At 31.9% G+C, this 21,674-nt stretch overlaps 1 protein-coding gene across 1 annotated transcript in view; it reads left to right on the top strand.

Moving 5' to 3' along the window:
• LOC118205701 (protein-tyrosine sulfotransferase 1-like) overlaps window positions 1-21,674 on the top strand; it is a 136,721-nt gene that overhangs the window by 79,188 nt on the left and 35,859 nt on the right. Inside the window, exon 2 of the mRNA XM_085827217.1 lies at window positions 10,746-10,985. Coding sequence (XP_085683343.1) covers window positions 10,746-10,985 — 240 coding nt within the window. The remainder of the gene's footprint in view (window positions 1-10,745; window positions 10,986-21,674) is intronic.

Genomic DNA, 21,674 nt, shown 5'->3' with positions numbered 1-21,674 from the left:
GTGTAATAAGGTTAAGTTTGTTTAAAAGCATTTAATCAGTCATCTATCTGGTAGAAAAATAATTCGAGGCTGCAAAAGGTCTTAAAACTAGAAATAATCTAAATTATAACTAACGCCATAATGGGTGATTTATTAAGAATAAAATGAACAAAAATAGGAAAAGTTCGTTTATTTGCAAAGAATATGTTTTTATAATTTTTCTTGCAAGGGCAAGGGAATTAAAAAAAACTATTCATAGAAATAAGAAGAAAACGAACCTATGAATATGAAGGGTAAGCTCGACCAAATTAAGAAATTTGCAAAACTACCGAAAATTATCGAAGCGAAAACATACATTTTCCTGAGTGATTTTCTATGGAAAGAAACTTCATAAATACGTTTATATGAAACTGTCCAGTGCATCCAAACTGTTTTAAATCTGAGAATGTATTCTCGAATTAAATCTCCACAGTTTTAGCCAATCACCTCTAGAAGACCTCGTGGAAAAGAAATTATTTATGAAATTAAACCTGTTAAGAAACTGCATTTTCGGCTACGAAAAACTGGCATATTTTTGCGAGAAATTCAAACTGCGTTAATTTCGCTTTGGTGCAATACATCAAATGGAAAGATGCCACATTTTGAAGTGTTTAAAATTTAATCTTAAGATGCATATGAATTCTGTTTAAAATGTGTTTTGTGCATAATTTCTGTAGGTGCATATTTTTGCCATTGTAATACTGATAAAATGTTAGACAATACATGATGTATACCTAAAGAAATGACAATTATTTTTTATGCAACACAGAAATTGGCCAGAAAAGAAAAAGGATATCGAGGCAAGTGAAAATCCTGCGTGACTATGTTAAGTATTTTATGTTAATAAATCAATTTCTCCTTTTCCTTAATCCTGAGCAGGTTGCAAATTAATTGGTATAGTGTTTAAATCTAGGGTTTTGAAAGCTTTAGAGTTAGAGCTTTCGGCAGCGTTGCCTGCAGTTTATGTTATATCGCCTATTTCTACCAATGCTAGTGAAACAGCTGTAAACGTTTTACTAGCTGACATTAAAACTCTCTATTAAACTGTTGAGCTAAGTTCAAGTAGACCACTATGTGTAGTCTCCGAATATGTTACCCTGAATATGAAACTTAGTGGCAGTTTATTGATTGTAAGCACAATAGTGTTTAAGGGGCTCATACACCTTAAACACTTTATGATCTTCGAATATATGACTGTTGCAAGAATTGGGATATATTATTTATTTTAAAAGCAATTACTTCCAACCTTTTACAGCTGACTACACAATATAGCTGCTTTCTGAAATATTAATCAGAAAATTTGTGTTGCCACAAATATTTGTGTAATTTAATCCGCTTTGTGACAAAATGTTTCATCATATTTCCACCTTGCTAGCAGGATATTTTAAAAACGGCTAATGGTACATGAATGATGAAATTCTTTATATGGGCACTATTTCCTATTTGAACCAAAAATCTGATGAATATTTTAATATTAAAAAATTTTATGCACGAAAACATTACAGATATTTTTTTAATAAAATACATTTTATAAACTCGACTGAAAAAATAAAATAAGAATTTAACATGAAATTCTTAGAATTTTTGGTTCACAGTAGTTTTCAAATATTATTAAAGCTATATATTAAATATGGATTAAATTATGCAACAGAATGTTTTAAACTGTGTTCGCAAGGTGGAAATATGACGAAAAATTTTGTCACAAAGCGGGTTAAATTATAAAAATATTTGTGGCATCACAAACTTTCTGATTACTATTTCAGAAAGCAGCTATATTTTGTAGTCAGCTGTAAGAAGTTGAAAGTAATTGCTTTTAAAATAAATGAGTTACTCCAATTCTTGCATATTCGAAGATTTTATGGGTTTTAAGGTGTATGAGTCTTCTTTTAATTTAAAGAGTTAAATAAAATGATAATTTGCAGTCTTCTTAAGACTTTGTGAGAATATTTCAGACGGAACGAAAACTTCCTTGTCTGTCTAATAAGGTTTAATTTCTACACTCTGGTATCCTAGTACCTTAGTTACTTGAATCCACATTTTTATTGCAATCTGTAATGCACAGTAATAGTTAATATATTATTTTATTAGGATGGAAATATAGATAAATTAAAGTTTAAAAACGGTAACCTTTTGCGTAAATCTTGGTAATACCAGTAATGAAACTTTGCAGTTGTTGAATTCCATGACCACTAGTGGTTGAGTTGGAAAATGGTTTAGCATTAGTAGTTCAACACGGGTTCAAATCCTGGCGAATGAGAGATTTGGCGGATTTTCCCATGTGCAACATTGACACACATCATTGCACGTGAAAGAGTTTTTAGCGCCAAAAATACTGCACTTTGCCATCTACCGTTCTATTTGATTTAGCTCTATGTAATTTTTTTTACTCATACCTTCCTCCCAGACGCAAAACCTGCCTTACAAGGATATCATTTTGGGACAACAGGAAATGTCCAGGCAGCTGTGCCGAAGGATTTAAAGAACATCGCAAATACTTCTGATGTTTGAAAGAGAAAATTATAATGCCAGTTATGCTAAGTGAAGCAAAATTTAAATTATTCTCATTTCTTTTGAAACATACCCTATATTTGCTCAATTAGTTAATTTTTGCCTTTCAAATTGATAAGCTAAGAAAGATTGTTCTGTAAATGTAAGTACTGTAGATTCATTAGGATATTTTGAAGCAATAGGTAAGGTACGAAAAATCAGCTATGCCGTCGCCGGGACTCGAACCTGGACCTCTGGATACGCGCCAAGTGTGCTACCATTACACGCAGAAGGGAAGAAGAAAATACCTTATAGTACAGGATCCACGGGTCTCTGGTTGCCATCGTTTTGGTTTGGAGGAGGGTTGACCCATTTTTAATCATATGGTCCCACTGGGACAATTCGGATTATGTTTCTTTCGAATAGTTCACCTTACAGTACAGCAAAAATATAGATATCCCCAAGAACTTATTCTTTTCAGAAATGTGTACCATTCTTGCAAAATTAATTTCACAAATCATATTTATTTATCTGTATTTTGTTAAGTGTTGTTTATGAAGAAGTTTTAATAATTCACAACTTCAGGTCTTTTATCTGACAAACTGAATTCTTTCAAATGAGAATTCAAAATTCAAATGAGAGCAACAGTCGCTGAAATTGGCTCCGGAGCTTTAAGTGGATTTTTGCCTTGCAGTACAAGGTTTCTAGCTAGTACATCTTAGTTCCACTTTCAAGGTCATCTATGCAGCCCCAAGGGTACGGAAGCATCAGCAACGTATCTACCATCTTCACAACTAGATGGCATCATAATGTGGCATTTATGACCGAGCAAAACAAGGTCCTTCACAAACTAAATTATGAACGATTTTTATTGTGGTATTTATTCTTATTAGTCAAAACAGAATATAGTGACAAGTTTTATTTATTTAATTACATCAGGTCACACAAAGGCTATCTGCCTACCTGGGAGATCTGTTTATTTCGGCTGTCTAGGGTATGTCTTTGTGAAGGACTTTCTAATGGACGATGGTTTATACAGCTGTTATACAAAGCGTAACCTACGAAAACTCCCATGGAGCCTACTCATTCGCCGAGTTTCGAAACACAGGTGAACAATATGATATAGATTTCAGCAGTCTTGATTCAGCAGTCCCCCCTGATATAGATTTCAACAGTCTTAATATTCACATTTCCTATTTTCTGTCTATTGTATTATTAGTCTCAGCATATTTTCAATCGATAGTTTATGCCCCGTTTTGTTCAAGCAGTTATAACGAAAGAGAAAACTTTTGGAATTAGCAAACTTGTATAGAAAAACGAAAACTTATACTTTTCAACTAATATATTTCATTTTGTAATGTTTCAGTTGTAAATTATCGATAGAAAATGTGTTACAAAGTACTGAAAATTGAACATCAGGTAAACGAAAGGAAATTAAAGTTTTCCTTGAATAAAATATGTACTAAACTATCATTTTCATTAGAGATGTTAAGCAATTAGGGAATTATTGATTGAGATATTGTTATAAACCCGATTATTGTCATTAAATAGAGATTGTGTTGCTCTTTGAAGTATGTAATTTTAGTAGCTCTGATTTATTAATTCATCTAGGAAAATCAAATTAAGGTATGTGCTTGCCATCGCTTTTATGGCCCTTGCAGATGTGTCCTTTGACATTCAAAGCTTTTAATGTAACAGTTTGAAAATTAATGCATTAAGTTCATTTTAAATGCACTTAAAGTTCCATTAACTGAATATATTTACGATATTTTAAAATTCCTTTTATTAGAATCGTTTTTGAATGAAAGAATTGAGCAAAACTGCATAGATAATCATATAAATTTATTAATAAGTAAATAACGGATTTATGCATTACTGAAGTTGGATTTTTTGAAAGCATAAGTAATTTTTTATTATAATTTGTAAAACATTTGTACAAATATAGATTTGTTTGAGATGCATAACTTTAACATTCATATCAAAATATTAAACCCTGAAAACCAGAAAGAAAAAGAAAGAAATGCTAGAAATAACCCTTTATGCTCCTTTCCAAAACCGAAGAATTAAACCCTTGAAATGAAATTACTTCAAGTAATTTCATTAGAAAGTTAAATTACTTCAAGGTCTTTTTCTTCAAGAAATAAAAATAGTAGTCTTAAACTTACATGCTCAAGCATCATATTCAAAGAACTTCATTTGACTCGAAGGCTGAAAATGTACAATTTGAATAAATGACATAAAATGAATAATTATTATTAATTAATAAAAATTGAGTAACAGTCGTAGTACACTAGATTGAACAAAATTACATATCAATGAATTAAATAATTGCAAGAAAAAGGCTTTGAACACTTTTGAGAAAATCTGGCTGAAATTAAGTTTGCTGATGATAAATGATAATAAATATTGATAAACTTTATTTAGTACGAGAGAACAGAGACAGCTTTGACTTAATTCTTTTTAGTAATTTTAATTGGCACCTGAAGTAATTAATAATAATAATTCTCCTCTTAGCATTTTACGTCAACAGGAGCAATTATTAAAAAAAAAGAATTCCAAAAGGGTTCAGATTTTAACAGTCTCCCAAAAGCTCTGTTGTAAAGTTTAAATTGGTATATGAGCAGAGATAATCAATAGATATGGCCAGGGTGGTGGAATAGTGAAATATTTCATAGGATAACTAAGATTAATATACATTTAGATAACCATGGGGATGTTAAGTCCCGGACCCATTTTGATGTTTAAAAACTGAAATAATGAAGATGTAAACAAACTTATGGCATTTATTGATGGAATAACTTATATATTTTTCTTTTCAGGTTTGAATATCTTTACTTTTGTAAATATCGTCTGCGCGTGTGGTTAACTTCAGATAATTTCATTTCCCAGTCTAAATATCTGTACTTTTCTAAATATCGTCTGCTTATTAATTGCACTTTTCGCTCTTTTGTTTTTGGCATCCTTCTGGCATTGTTAATCGCCATAATGTGCGCATATGGGATCTGAAAACCCCCATGAATACCGTGAGGCACAAAGGGATTCCCCAAAGGTTAATGCGTGGTGTGGACTAATGCACGACCGAGGCATTGGGCCGTTCTTTTTTACAGAAAAGACGGTCTCATCAATCGTATACTTAGACATGTTGGAAAACTTCGTATTTCCACAACTAGAAGAGCTCATACCTGTTTGCAACAAGATAGTGCACCACCTCATTGGGGTACCATCGTTCGTAGTTCTTTGAATGACCATTTTACAGGAAGATGGATTGGGCGAGGAGGTCCAATTCCTTGGCCACTCAGATCACCTGATATAACGCCGTTGGACTTTTTCCTTTGGGGATTTGTAAAGGACAACGTTTACAGGAGGAGAGTGTCGAACATGGATGACCTAAAAGCCAAAAATGACAACCAGAATAGCCTCTGTGGATGCCGACATGCTTGCCGGTACCTGGCGTGAAATTGAATATCGACTTGATATTCTCCGTGCGACGAAGGCGGCACACGTGGAAGTTCATTGACAAGGGTTATGAAACCTTTTGAGTCTATCTAACTATTTATGTTATTAATTTTAATCTATCTTTATTATTTTATAAGTTATTAAACATCAAAATGTGTCCGGGACTTTATAAACACCCTGTACATTATCTGGCCAAACGTATCCAGACAGGCAGCGGTACCGGCTGAGAGTCCTGAGGCATATATTAATATGACGTTGGTCCCCCTTTTGCATCGATAACAGCCTGCAAACGTCTGGGGAGACCAGTCGTCCGTTACAGCTGAAGTGAGTGGCGATTTGGCTCATTACGTAATCTGCATTCTAATTCGTCCCAAAGGTAATCTGTGGGATTTAAATCGGGATTCTGAGAAAGTCAGTCCAGATTTTAAACATCAGTTTCGTCGAACCATGTGTGAATGGAGCAGTTATTCTGCTGGAAGAGGAATGGGCTTCCCTGAAATATTGCCTTAGAGTTGAGAGAACAGCACTGTCCAGAATATCCACATACATCTCTGAGCTCGTGTTTCCAATTACAGGAACTAAGGGACTCAAGCCAAACCATAAAAAACACGCCCACACAATGATGCTGTCACCACTAAACTTTATAGTCGACACAAGTCACTTTAAGGAGCTCTCGCCCCGCATCCGCGAAACCCAGACCCTCAAATTGTAAAGCGAGATTCTCACCTGAAAGAATGTTTTTCCACATGTCCACAGTCCAGTAACGCTCAACTTTGCACTATTGCAATCGAAGCTTTGCATTCTGGGGAGTGATGCTGTTGACCTGCTGTTGGCATTTCCATCACTGATGAATACGCTTGATGAACTTTGGAACTCCTGAGGTGTTTCAACCAACGAGCGATTTTCTTCCACTACCCTTTTAAGAGTTCTACGGCTGCGTTCACATATTGGTTTCGGTCTGCAACTTCAGTTTTTTGCACTTTCACTGCCTAAACGTTTCCGCTTCACAATTACATCACTCACAGTGGATTTTGACTTCTGTAGAACTTCCGAAATTTCACAAACTGATTCGCCATAAAGGTAGCATCCCACTATACCACCACGATAAAAATCACTAAGCTCCTTTGACTTACTCATTGTCTCACAAACGCATAAATATGACTTACTTACTTTTAAACGAACGTGATTATGCAGGTTTCCTACTGCGGCAGCAGTACTTCCCTGCAACCTGAGATATTTCCACGATGGGCATGGTGATGAGGCTTACATGAGTAGATCCCAAGATGGGATATCAGCATTCAAAAAAAAAAAAAAAAAAAAAAAAAAAAAAAGCCCAAAATCATGGCTTGGGGAAGCGAAGAATCTGCTGGAGATCTTGGAGAAGACCAGTACTTCTAAAAGTCGTTACCCACTGAAACACATTTGTAGCTTTCGGTTACCCATCAAATTACGTCACCTGCCGAGAGTCCACTTCTTTATGGGGGTGTGCGGGTACTTTTGGCCAGATAGTTTATATCTTCTGTGTATTCGGAAAGTGAATAAAAATATAACGTAGTTGCGGGAAAATACTGAGAGTGTTTTTATTAGATATATCATGAATTTAATGCAATTTTATTTAAATCAATCAGGTTAATAAATAAATAATAATAATATTAATAATGTTCTCAAGTACTGCGTCTGTTGTTTTTAAACTGCTTAGTTTGTTAATAATTACAAGGCAGATTAAATACGAAAGACGCATAGATTACATTTTTGACGACAGGCAACAGACTCGAATGAAAAGTGAAATGACCTATAACTGTGCTTTGAGACTAAAAGATCTTTCGGGCGCAATAATTTCTCCTGGTGGCGTAAAATATTAATTTATTAGTATATTAAATATCCTTCTTTAAGTCTCTAATTTTTCTTCAAAAACTCAATGTAAAATTTGAGGAGGGTATTATTTTATGGTCCTATAAGTCACCTCCTCCGCCAATTTTAAGTTATAGCGAAATATTTTTTTATATTTTATATAAGTATGACAAATGACAAAGTATTCTTTATAAATATTGTCTCATAAATTTGAGATATATATATATTATTGTCTGACAAATATAATTCAGCACTATTTTATATAATAACTTTATTTTTCCGAAAAATCTTAGCATAAATTCAAAGTATATCTTATCGTCCGAGAAATAATGTATTTTATGTGCATTAAGAAATGGCAGTATAAATTAAGAGATGGGCATAGTTGGATTTTCAGTGAAAAATGAAATTTGTTTCATTGCTACGCTGAAGCAGCTCACGGTATATTGTTGTTTGCTAGTATCGCTCTGCAAGTTTCTAAATAACTAAGAATGAAACACCTTCATGGAACGCCTACATCATTTTAATAAACTTCCCACATTTTTAAAAGTCAAAATTATGAAGGTTAAAGAACACAAAGGCTGCATGATACACTCTGCAATATTATGCAAATTCCTTAAAACGCAAGAGCTATTGTAAGGTTTCAGCCATCTTAAAAGCTCAAACGCTTGCATCTTCTGCTTTCTGCGACGTCATAAACGCGAATCCTGCCGTCCCCATGGCAACGAATCTTTAGAAGCGCAATAATTGAAGAAGTTTGCTTTTTTATTTTTTTCCTTCCGAAGAGTTAGGAGTACCTGGACTTCCTACTCGAAATACTTAGGAGCAAATGAGAAGAATGTCATATCGGGGTCAAAGAAACATCAGGAAAAGAAAGGATTTTTATGTTTTATTATGTTCGTGATGCGAATATTTAAGTTCGTTCTCTTAAATTATTTGTACATTAAGAGTGATTACTTAGGAGCGGACCGTCTGAGTGAGGGTATGGTACTCAGAAGAATCCTTGATAAATAATTATACAAATTATGTAAAGATACAAGTTTTGAATTAATAAAAGGTTATTTTGAATTCAGAATTCAGTTTGTTAATTGATAATAAATGATTAAATCTGAAATGTAAATTAAAGCTCATATGATTTGCTAAATGGCAACACACACAAAAGTGTCTGTATAACAGAACACGTAAATGATAAATTCAAGCTCTTTTGTTCCACGCTGTAAAATTTAATTGTATGATTGGTTTATCGGTAAAAAACGCATAAAATTGGAAAAAATAAATTAAAAATCTTAAGCTTTTTTAAGGAAACAGTTTGAGAATCCGCTGTGTGTGGGGGTCGATGGAAGATAAAAAGTTCTTACGTTTTGCATAGAAGCAACACTTAAAAATGGCTGATTCTGGATTCTCTCCTTTCATATCGCCCGTTCTTTTCCAAAGCCTGATTTTTTTTATAGATTTCATTTTGACAAATATTTTCATATTTATTAAAAACCATACATTTCCTTTGAGTGCAATAAAATTTATGTCTTCAGATGTTAGTTTAGTTCACTATGTTTTTTCTAAGCAGACGTGTAAGACTGTAGACCACGTTAGGACTTTACGCAATTTGTCAGAAGAGGAAACTGAGGAATTTGAATTTATTATATTTGTAAACCAAGGCACGTTAATAATAAAATATCTTGTTTATTGCTTATTTTGTGTCTGAAGCAATAACGCTAGAGACTGTTGTTGAAAGTTGGGAATCATCTTTCAGATTTAGAACTATAACATTAAGAATGGAAAAGGAAAAAAAAAAATTAGGAATAGGTCGTAAAATATGATGTTTATCAAAAACACTTAGAACTTTATAAATAATTTTCTAAGCTACATGTTTTCTTTATCGTGTTAATAGTAATTTTAATCAGCTTTTAAGCATATGTCTGTCATTAACATTGTTAAGAATTTTGTACATTTATAGATGATTTTAATGCAGTTATATGTGAAATTGTTGTATTTTTCTGTATAATGTAGCACGACAATCTAGCGGCACGAAGTTTGTTGGAAAAGTAACAATACAGGAACAAATCTATTTAACATTTTGTAAATGGCTATCTCGCTAATTTGGCGAGATATCGCCAAGCTGGCAACGGTTTCAGGAACTACGTTTTGTCGCCAACTCTGACGAAAATTCGCCAAAAGACGCCAAATATGCCGACATTTTGGTCCAGTCTCTGTATCTCCGTAAAAGGTATTATAATTGAATAAATATAATTGGTTGCTATATTAGCTGTAACCGTATCAAGCCCTCATGTGCCTTTCAATTATATGCCTCATATTTCGAGAAGCAGAAAGTACTAGAAATATCGCGGCGGACGGGTGAAAACTATATGAAACCGGAGAGAGCATCTGCTCTCAGTTGTGAATCGTTAGCTCAGCCTGACGTCGGAGTTGAGATATCTCTGGATTAGTTTCGCTCTTTAGATGCGCTTTGCATTTCGTTGTGTTTAACATTCTTAGTAGTTTGAAGTGTAACTACTGATTATACTTTGTGATTCTGTGAATTCTGTACAACCCTTTTCTGTTGTGTGTGTCTGTGTGTATAGAAAATTCCAGAACTGTTAAGTGTTCTCTTTGATAAAATAAATTTTTGTCAACCTGTCTTCGGACCTGTGTGCATTCAATCTAATACGAACCTATACACACGCGGCAGTATCATATAATATGACATTTAAGAGCGTTTTTATGATTGCTATGAGTTCTACGATCATCGATACCATTTTGTAATTAGTATTTACATATGTATCCATCATTGAGCCATTTGACAATATAAGGAATAGCTGTCATTGATATCATATGAAAAAGGACTGATTTCACTTATAATGACTATTCGTAGTTTATTGTTATATTTAATAATATTACAATGAAAAAGCTTACGATATAAGTTCTTATTTTTCTTTCAGAAATATGTGCTGGGACGTAATGATCAGAAGTACGTCTATAATCGTGATATGCCTTTAGTGTTTATAGGCGGTATGCCAAGATCTGGGACTACACTGTTACGGGTACTATTGGACGCTCACCCAGACGTTCGATGTGGGGAAGAAACGAGGGTCATTCCCAGACTCCTGGGACTCAAAAGCCAGTGGTTGAAATCACCGTTGGAATCCAGAAGGTTAAAGGAGGCTGGGATCACTCCGCAGGTTAGAAATAATTCAGTATTGTATAGCTAAATTTGTATTTGACCATTTTACTGAGCACATGAGTTCATATGCTTTTCACACATGGATAACAACCAGAAAAGTGTTTATTTCTGTTAGTCAGCTATTAGTTAATTGTACTTTATTGACTGACTTTTCATTAATTTTTTAATTTCTTTTTTTTTGGGGGGGGAGTGTATTTTATAGATAAATATAATGAATATTTTAGAAAAAGAGCATCCTACTTTGACACTTATTCAAAATTCAGTAATAAATCTAAGCTGATTTTTATCGCAAATTCTTTGTGCATTTTGAAGCGGATTGGCACATTGGAGAATTATTCTTCTTCTACAAGAAGCAAAAATATTCCTATATAACAATTTTTATAAAAGAAATGTCAGTGTAAGGCTGAATTCCGCTGCATTTTTAAGTTACTTTTGCTCTTAAGTTTACAGGATCGCCAAACAAATGTATGCCTTTAAGCATTTGGTTCAGTTTTTGTTGTTATTGTAAAAGCTGCATGAAAAGGATATTTTATTTGAATGCACACTGTAGGTTATTTTCAGTGTTTGTAAATGCAAATTGATGTTGAAGTAAATTTTAAATTAAAATTAGGCAGGAGAACAACGTTAGTTTGGCGAGGGTTTCTAAGGCGTATTGTACCCCGATTACGTAAAGTCTTTTATGTTTTAAACAATATACCTTTTTCCTTTTTCGAAACTTTGGGTCAGTTCTGTTTTCGCGCTTTAAAATTTTACAGAGAGCAGCTTCTTTTAGAAGTTTCTTACGCCTCCATTTTATGTTGAAAATCCCCTCTTTCTCGTCGGTAATAATTTTACAGACCACACCGACCATTGACACCCCCGCACACATAACATAATAGGGTAGCACATTTTGAATACGTGTTAAAATACTTTGTTCTGCTATAGAACAGTTTGAACGCTGTCGCATACATTTTCCAATAACTACAGAATTTTGGCTTCTCCAGAGCAGTCTGAATTGGGTTTTCTTTTACAAGAAATACCGTTAGGTCATCTTTAGAATTGAGTAAGATCACGCATAGTAGGTCGTGTTAAGATTTCAGTAAGTTTAGTTTTTCCAATTTTTTTCAATTATTGTTTCAGGTAGGTTTTCAGTTTTTAGCTATTTAAAGCTCAGATTTAACCTTTTTATTTATAGAAATTTCTAAGTACACTTTCTAGATTTCTTGATATTAAAAGTTTAGTTTAACATAATCGGGGACCTCCCAATTTTTTAGTTTGTTTAAATGACTATTAGTTTTGCTCTTTATTTATATTTGATTTTGAATTTCTTATTAGCATATATTGGTTTTAGACCAATTTTTTTTTAAAATTTCAATGTATACAATGGAAAGTTATATATTTTTTAACTGTTATTTTGGAACTATGTATACTTATACTTTTTCCAAGTTTTTCGAAAATATGTAGGGAAAATTTTGGTACATTTGAGATTCGAGTTTTCGTTTTTATATGTATTTTAAAGCTCATTAGTTTGGACCATCCTTCTTGGTCACCCAAGTAAAGCTTATGCAAAGCTCATCCAAATAATTTTTATTGTAACTACAGATCGTTTTTGCACCTCTTTCTTTATCAGTCTTTTGAAATTTTGTATGTATAAAAATTTAGAAATGAAACCGTATAAAATACTAATAAAATGGTAAAAAAATAAAATGAAAAATAGTAAAAGAAAAAAGTATGGACCTTATAAGATAAAACTGTTATTTTCCGTACATTGTTCGCTCTGTACTTGTTGAGTTTGCTAATCAAAAATTCGTTAAAGTTTTATAAAATATGAAATATATTAAAACAAATTCTAAATTCGGCCGTCTAGATGCCCATGTTCGGGTGGAGGATTACATTATTCAGAATTTGATGACTCTAGATACTGTCGTTTTTGTCACAGTGCGAGAAACATACATGTATTCATGCAAATTCTTCATTATTTAATTTCTTTAAATATAATACAGGGCGATAATATTTGGTAACAACAATTTGCAAGGAGACACGGACATTTATAGTAAAACAGCGGAAAATGTCGCTTCGAAACTAACAGCCTTTCTAGGCTACCGTCCCTTTGGGCTAATAAATTAAATTAACAGTAAATAAAAGAAATCTTATGCAGAACAAAAATTAATTAAAAAATAATCACTATAAAATTCAACCAAAATTAACTATTACTGTTAAATACAATTTAATATTAGAATTAAATGTATAAAAACTTTTAAGGAGTCAAAAGTGTTTATCACTATGATGTATTATGAAATATAATTGAAATAAAATTCCTTTATAGAAATCGTGCTATAATACTCATCTATAATTTTAAAAAAGCAGCACAATTTAGAATTTTAAACAAAACTTTCAAAAATCCGTTTATAAATATTTTAGTATTTTTTACTTATTTACACCAATAAAAAGCATAAAAATTGCAAGAGAAAATTGCTCGTTTGAAATTTTCTATTAGTTCAGATTAAAAATGTTATTTTCTGAAAGAAGTAGTTACAAATTTCCTTACAGCATAGGAAAAGCTAAAAATATATCCAGTTCTGAAAGCATGCAATAGCTTTATAATTATTTGGAACGTTAATTATGCTTGATAAATATGCTAAATTTTTAAAAATCAATCTCAATTTCAAAAATAAAAATATGTAGAAATTCTAATTTGTGAAATGAGGCGCTACAACCAGCTTTTTCTTGACAATTATACACGCTGCAATAGGCAACCAATGTTAAATTTCTGCAAGTCGTCCCTACTCCTCCGGATGTGATCAAGGGATGTGACAGCCGGGAACGCCTCAGACGAGGGAGAAAACCCATTTGTGTTAGTCTATTTCTTATAAGGTCCATGGGTCAGATAGACTCGTGTTGCATGTATAGCTTTCAGTATACCCGATTACGTGAATACGTTTATCTTTTATAACATCTCCCTTTTTTCCTTTTCCGAATCTTTGAGCCAGCTATGTTTTAGCGCTTTACAATTTTACAGAGAGCAGCTTCTTTTCGAAGTTTCTTACGCCGCCATTTTGAGCTGAAGTTCACCCTCTCCTCGACGGTAATAAATTTACAGACCACACTCCACCATTGACACTCCCCTCACAAAATATAACAGGGTAGGACATTTTGAATACATGTTAAAATACTTTTCTGGTATTGGACAGTTTGAACTTGCATATTTTTTCAAAGAATTACAAAATTTCGGCTTCCCTAGAGCAATTTGGATTCTACTTTCTTTAGCAAGAACACCGTTTGGTCATCTTTAGAATTCAGTAAGATTTCAGTGAGATTACGCTTTTGAATTTTTTCAATTATTGTTTCAAATAGGATTTCAGTTTTTAGCTGTTTAAAGCTCAGTTTTAATCTTTTCTTTATAAAAATTTCGAAGTACAGTTTTTAGTTTCTTGATTTACAAAGTTTGTTTAGTATAATCGAGGACCTCCCAAATTTTAGTTTTTTTAAATGACTATTGGTTTTGCTCTTTATTTATACTTTATTTTGAATTTTTGATTAACATATATTGGCTTTAGACCAATTTATTTATTTTTTTTTTAGTTTTGCTGAATTTTAATGTACATAATATAAAGTTCTATGATTTTTAACTGTCAATTTAGCACTATGTATGTTTCATATATTGGTTTTAGACCAATTTTTTTTAAAAGTTTTTTTGAATTTTATTGTAGATAATGTAAAGTTCTATATTTTTAACTGTTATTTTGGCAGTATGTCTGTTTATGCTTTTTTTCAAGTGTCTCGAAAATATGTAGGAAAAATTCTCGTACGTTTGAGATTCGAGGTTTCGTTTTTATATGTATTTTAAAGTCTTTAATACAATTTTAATAAAATCTTTCTACAGTTTTTGATCTCAAATAGACTAGAAGAATGAAACATATTAATCGACTTTTATGAAGCTTTAATTTATTTTCCCGTGATGAGTTCTGAATTGGAGTTTGAATAAAAGGAGATCCCTTCCGAATTTTTATTTTTCAAGATTGTTTCACAATAAATTCTCTCTTTAATTGGATTAGTTTTGATATTGTGTTAAATATATTGTATAATTGTCTTTAAGATAGCAACTCATTGCATTTGATATAGCTAGGCTGTTAAGTGTTCTTACTGGTTTATTTCCATTTGAGCGCCTTGAGTAGTTTTTGAGTGATTAAAGAACAAAATTCTCCTTCCAGAAATATATAAATTATGAACCTTTCTGTTTTATCATCGGGACGAGCACATAAACTCTTTTTTATAAACCTATTTTTCGAAAATTAAAAAAGAATGCAATGTTCTTCAATCATCATCATTAGCTATTTCTGATTACACTATTTAATTTTCGAATTTAGAATAATGGGATCAGAAACAGTGGATAATATTACAAATATTTCGCAAAGTCTACAATATTTCCCCTTAAGTATAAATTTTAAAAAAATGTTCTATATTTTTTTGAGTTTTCTCCATTAAGAGCTAGTATATGTTTATTTCTTAATTTTTTCCATAAAACTTTTTTAAAATTCTGTATTTTTTCAATATTGCTAATCAACTTCGGGAATCAGTTATGAGTTAATAAGGTATTTTCTCCCTCCTCTTGCATGCTTTCGTGGTGTAACGGTAGCACACTCGGCGCATATCCGAGAGGTCCAGGTTCGAGCCCCGGCTAGGGCATTGCCAATTTTTCACGTCCTGCTTAAAAAAAATCAAATGTCTCTACAAGTATTTTAATACTAAAGCGTTGAACTAAGTAATGGGTATATGAAATTGAATTAATTTATCAATTAAAATGTAGCCATGTTTCAAAAATTTACAGTCTTCGCAAAAAACTTACATATATTTTCGCCAAATGCGTAATACTGATATATTATATTCCCAGGGTGGAAAAAAATGGTGTCGTACTTTCTGCTTTATATCATTACGTCATGTGAAAATATTAAAGTAGTATAGGCAATAAATTTTTAAACAGTGATTTTTAACTCAATCACATTTTTTATCATTATAGTAGAAGTATATAGTTTAGTTATTTTATGATTTAAATAAAGTACAAAAATTAGTTCTCTTTTATATAAACCTTTGCAATAATAATCCTGAAATAAAATCACTGCTTCAAAAAAAATATTCAACTATATACTTTCTTTTTTTCTGTACTTCATTTTACTTTACAGGACAATATATCACATGAACAGAACTTTATGAGTTCAATGTCTGGAATTCTGAAACCCTTTTTAATTCTTTTTGCTGTTTAAAAGATGATGGCTTGCTGTGCAATTTCTTTTATATGTCTCGCAACTATCATTTTAGCAACCTGATGTATTAATCAAACCGATAATTCTTTTGAAAAGTTTTCATTATTTTGATGTCAGTGATATTTTATGACTGGTAGTAAAATAAAATGAGTTAGAAAAGCCATACTATCATGAAATTTGGCTTCTACGCTGTAAAAACTAAAACATTCACTAAGAATAGTAAAGAGCAGTTTACTTATAGTTTGGCATTTACTGAATTTAAGCAAGCTGATTTATTAAATGTTAACAGTTAAAAAAGATAAAATGTATGTGTTTAAAAATTTAATGTATTAAGATAAGCTCAGAATTTGAAGTTTAAATAAGAAAACTTGTTAGAATAAATTAGTGTGACTTTTGCATAATGAAACTCGGTAACGTCAAAAAGAAACGAGAGCCACACGATGTATTATAGCGAGAGAGGATTCCACCCATGTTTTTTTTTTTTTTAGATGCAAAAGAAGTCTTAAAAAGATTTTATACTTGCGTGGTACTTGTGCTTTATACTTTTTCAGCCATGTTACTTTTCTTTTTGGAATATACTCCTGCCGTTATTGCCTAATAGGTAAGCCTGAAAATATTTAAAACTTATAAATGAATCGCTTGTAAGTTTCGTTTTTTTTCCACTTCAATTTAAATGTTGGTGAAGACTGTTAATTTTGATTTGTGTTCCATCTGAGCTAAGCAAACATTCTAGCTTGTTAAATAAAGATTTCTTGGTTATTATAACTTATGAGTCTTTAGTAAAACTGTTAAATGCCTTAACTGTAATAAATGCTCGACATATCAAAACTATAAGAATAATTTTTCCTTCTAGAATGTGTGTAGTTGCGGCTGAAAAAAGATGATGATTCTTGATGCAGTAGCAAAATTATTCTAAAACTAAAAATCTGGAAAATTAGGTATTAAGTTTAAAATGTTGTATTTTTGGTTACTTAATTGTCGCGATTGTAAAACTTGAATTTTATGGTAATAAATTTAATTAGATCAATACAAAAGCATTAAAATTCTAAACGCTGAGACACAGGTAGTGATTCTTAATATGTTCTTATATTTTTGAAGTGAATATATCATCTATAAGATCTAATCTTTTAAACATCATGTAGATAAATAGTTTTAAAAAATGCTGTAATTTATTTTAAATGTGTACGAATTCTGTTTTTATTAGTTGGTTACTGTACATGTACATAACAAGATATACAGTTCATCTGTACTAACAGTAAACAGTTAGGCAGCAGGATGCATTAAGTTTAAAAATGTTTCTATTTTTGATTACTTGATTTTCTCGATTGTAAAACTTGAATTTTATGGTAATAAATTTAGTTATATCAATACAAAAGGATTAAAATTCTAAAAGTTGAGAAACAGATAGTGATTCTTAATATGTTCTTATATTTTTGAAGTGAGTATATTATATGTAAGATTGAATCTTTTAAACATTATGTAGATAAATATTTTTAAAAAATGCTGTAATTTATTTTAAATGTGTACGAATTCTGTTTTTATTAGTTGATTACTGTTACATGTATATAACAAGATATACAGTTCATCTAACAACTTTCTGAAGTGCATAACATTTGAAGTATGGAATGAGGAACATTTGAAATGCAAAATGAGGAAAAGTGGGTTAAGTAAATAAGCTTAAATTTTCACTTTCTAACGCTTTAATGCAGAGTTAATCATAATTTTCTTTATATATATATATATCGTTTCGCTTCTTAAATAAATTAACTTAATTAATGATAAAACTTAATATTTTCTGTTGAATGGATTAAAATTTAACTCAAGAGCATTTTCAGTTTTAAAAGTTCTTCTATATGTACATCTACAGTTCTTTTTGAATGTAAATTAATGTGCATAGAAGAATACCAAGACATGAAAAATGTTTATTAATGTGTGAACAAACTTAAAAATAAAGCAATATAAGTGATAGGTAAAAAGCTTGGAGTCTATGTGTTACTAGAAAATTTCAACACTGGAGTTAAATCTTAGGCTCTATAATTGACCGAGCTATTGCGAAGAGCAACTTTGTCGGTCCCAGAATTAAAGCCCAAGGGCACTTGACATAAATAAATCAAGACGTGGAGAAAATCTCAGATGAGAAAACGGAGAAAAGGGGAAGAAGAGAAGTACCAAAAGGAGCGAGGCAATCCAATCGGACAAGTTCGTAAAACGTGACGAGCGATCATAGCTTTCAAGAAGGACCCATGTCAATACAAATCAATGACAATAATATGAGAAAAATACACTACAGCAATAGTTCCAATGACAAATTCAAATACAACAAAACAACCTCAATCAACACTGCTAAATACAACACAATTCAGTACAACTATATAACACAATTTAATACAACTATTCAACGCACTACACTACAGCAACTCAACAACAACCTAGGCTACCTAGTTACAACACTACTATTTCATCTCAATGCAAAAAATCTCACAGCATTAGTTTTATCAATCTCCAAGAACAATATTCTGACTAAAGAAGAACTTCAAGCAAAATCAGATGCATTGGAAGCATAAACAGCTACCAATTGAAGAGCTAGGTGAAAAAGTTGTCGTCTCCTCCCATAAAGGTGTGAGCTGCAAATGGTCTGAAGTTTTTATTTTCGAAGAGACTTTCGTAATTAAAGACTTGGGAGTAATTAACAAAGTCACACTACACAGCTTTGTTGAAGAAGTTTTCATTAGATCTTCTGATGTAATCTGGAATCGTCTCAAGTTTTAAGTCTCTATGTAAAAGTTCATTGCGGATAAGACAGTGTGAATCAGTAATAATGCACAGAAATTTGTTTTGTACTACTTGTAATTGATGTAGTTGAGTTTGAGTGACAGTGTTCCAAGCAGGAGCAGCATAACAAAGTATCGGTCGAATGCAAGTGGTATAAATATGTTTTTTGGTGCGCAAGCTAAGATTTGAATATTTTCCAATGACCGGGAGGAATCTGCATATTATGCCCATGGCTTTGCTCTTGGCACTATTAATGTGGTTAGACCATGTGAGCCTTTGATTCAAAATAATTCCTAAATATTTGGCCTTTGTGACCAGAGGAACAGCTTCCTGAAAAAGGTAGAGATGGAGTTAAATCTTCTGTTAGATACAAATAAATAGTGCATAGGAATTTTGGAACTGGCATATACGTTATGAATGTGTTTTATTTATTTGATTTTTAGTATAAAATAAACTTAATACGGAATGTTGTAAAGAAGGACAGAGTGTTTCTAATTGATTTATTTTGCTGTGCTGATGACGAACGCACTTAAATGAAATATAAATTAAAGATCTAGATCTGATTCTTTCTCCGTTGGCAACAACATTCTTTTATATTTCTGGTCTTTATTTGAAACGAAAAAGGTTTTATCCGCTCCTGGAAAACGTCCGAAGTGTTATTAAAGTAATAAATCTGAGTCAATAAATAAATAAACTGAAATATTTTACTGATAAGTTTGCCAGTCAAAATTCTGATTGGAAGTCAAAGAGTGACAGCAAAAGACATGAAAAACGCCGAATGCAATTATGTAAAATTTATGACACTTTATGTCATAATTTTGATTATGTCGTAAATCATAATTTCTATATTGTATCTATTCTATATGATATATTATGTCATAAATCATAACTTTTTAATTTGCGACATTATAATTCCCACTAAAAAGCGTGAAATCTCCGTCGTAAATATTCTCAAATGCATGTGGGAGGGGGGAAAGGGTCTTCCCTGCGATGTGAAGTTCTCAGAGCAGGTTTTTTGTAGTTTTGTGAGGATTCCCAAAAACGCTTCAAGAATTTCAGATATATTATGTTTATCGTTTTTGTTTTAATCTAAAATGTAAGAAGAAATCTTGACCACAATGGCAATACTAATGGATATGCGAAAGATAAAAAAGCAAAAACCGCGAAAAGTGCATCTTATATGTATAATTATGTGTAGCATCCGGACATTTCAGAATTTACTAAAAATTAGGATTCTGAATTCAGATTTTGTTATTATAACAAGGAAAAAAACGGAGGAACTGTAACAGGCAAGTCGTTCCTTTCGGAATTAAATTAGTTTCTCTAATTACTGATACTGATTGTGATACTAATACTGATACTTATTAATACCGGCTGTGATTTAATGCAAATAATTCTTGATTTGGTTTGGTTTATTTGATCATGGCAAATCACTCTAGGGCCTAAGGGGAGGGATGCTTTCGGGAGGACTTTCTAAACAAAGAGTATACACATTATACATGGCTAAAAAATGAAAATGCCCATACAGGCAGCCCGTTCGTCGGGAGCCGTGGACCGAATTGCCACTGTTTAGCGACTTTACCGCTCGACCGCTAGTGAGCCCAAATAACTTTTGTATATGCTAGTTTTCTGCAAGTAGTGATCTCCAAAACAGGTGTTAACTCGCCAAAGATGTATTCCTTAGTGGTGTCGGCCATCTGCTTACTGCAACCATGTTTTTCAATCAATCGGTGCGCTTTTTGATGCATATTATATTTTGTTTGTTTTATTCGTTCACTTGCATTCTTCAGGAGGGAGGGGATTTAAATGTTTTAAAAAAAATTTGCGATGGATTTCTAAGATTTACCAAAAACCGAAACAGGATCTGGAAATTTTCGATAAAATTCATAATTATTGTCAAAGCATCGAGAATCCTCAAAATCAAATGCAATGAAATTATACATATTTGAAGAAAGATTTTCTGGCAATGTAGTGCTCGAAAGCGCTCATTGCTACATTCGAACATCTACCATTGTTATCTCTGAAGAACTAAAACGACAAATACGAGAGTTACACTGGTGACTATTGTGTTGTCAGATCTGTCGGATAACTGACAAGTACTCTATTTTTGTTATGTGAAATGTATAAAAGCCAAAATTCGACTAACCTGACTGTAATTCAGAATTTTTTTTTTTTTTTTTTTTTTTTTTAAGAAAGGGCAACATTATTTAAATTTCGCTTAACAAAAATGCCAGTCAGAAAAACCTGGTTGCTATTATAAATTTTTCCTTCTTTAAGCAGACACCTGTAATAGAATTAAGCTTACAGAATTGTTATCAAATGTAAATGTATAAATATTAAAAAAAGCTTAAAAAGAAATCTTAAAAAAGCTCATAAAACGTAAAAATTTTCTTGCAATCTCTTTAAAACTTCAAAAAATATTAAAAATATTTTTAAATGACCCTGAAAGACATTCTTAAATAGCCTTACATCTTTTACAATCGATCTGTTGAAATTAATTTAAAGAAAAGACTGGTAAAATGGCGACACTTCTAAAACGAGGAGCAATGTAATTACATTTGCAATTACTCCAATTCCTAATTAAATGTCACTGATCCCAATAAGTAATTTTATGCTGTAACGCAAGACACTTTTTTTCCAAGCTTTGCGCTAGAAGTAATTAAAGACAAATTAAA

The sequence above is a fragment of the Stegodyphus dumicola genome, chromosome 11 (assembly GCF_044657685.1).
Source record: "Stegodyphus dumicola isolate Sdum_Otavi_A_Nest chromosome 11, ASM4465768v1".
NCBI lineage: Eukaryota > Metazoa > Arthropoda > Arachnida > Araneae > Eresidae > Stegodyphus > Stegodyphus dumicola.
The sequence above is the reverse complement of the archived record's forward strand: the minus strand, read 5'-3'. Positions and strand labels throughout refer to the sequence as shown.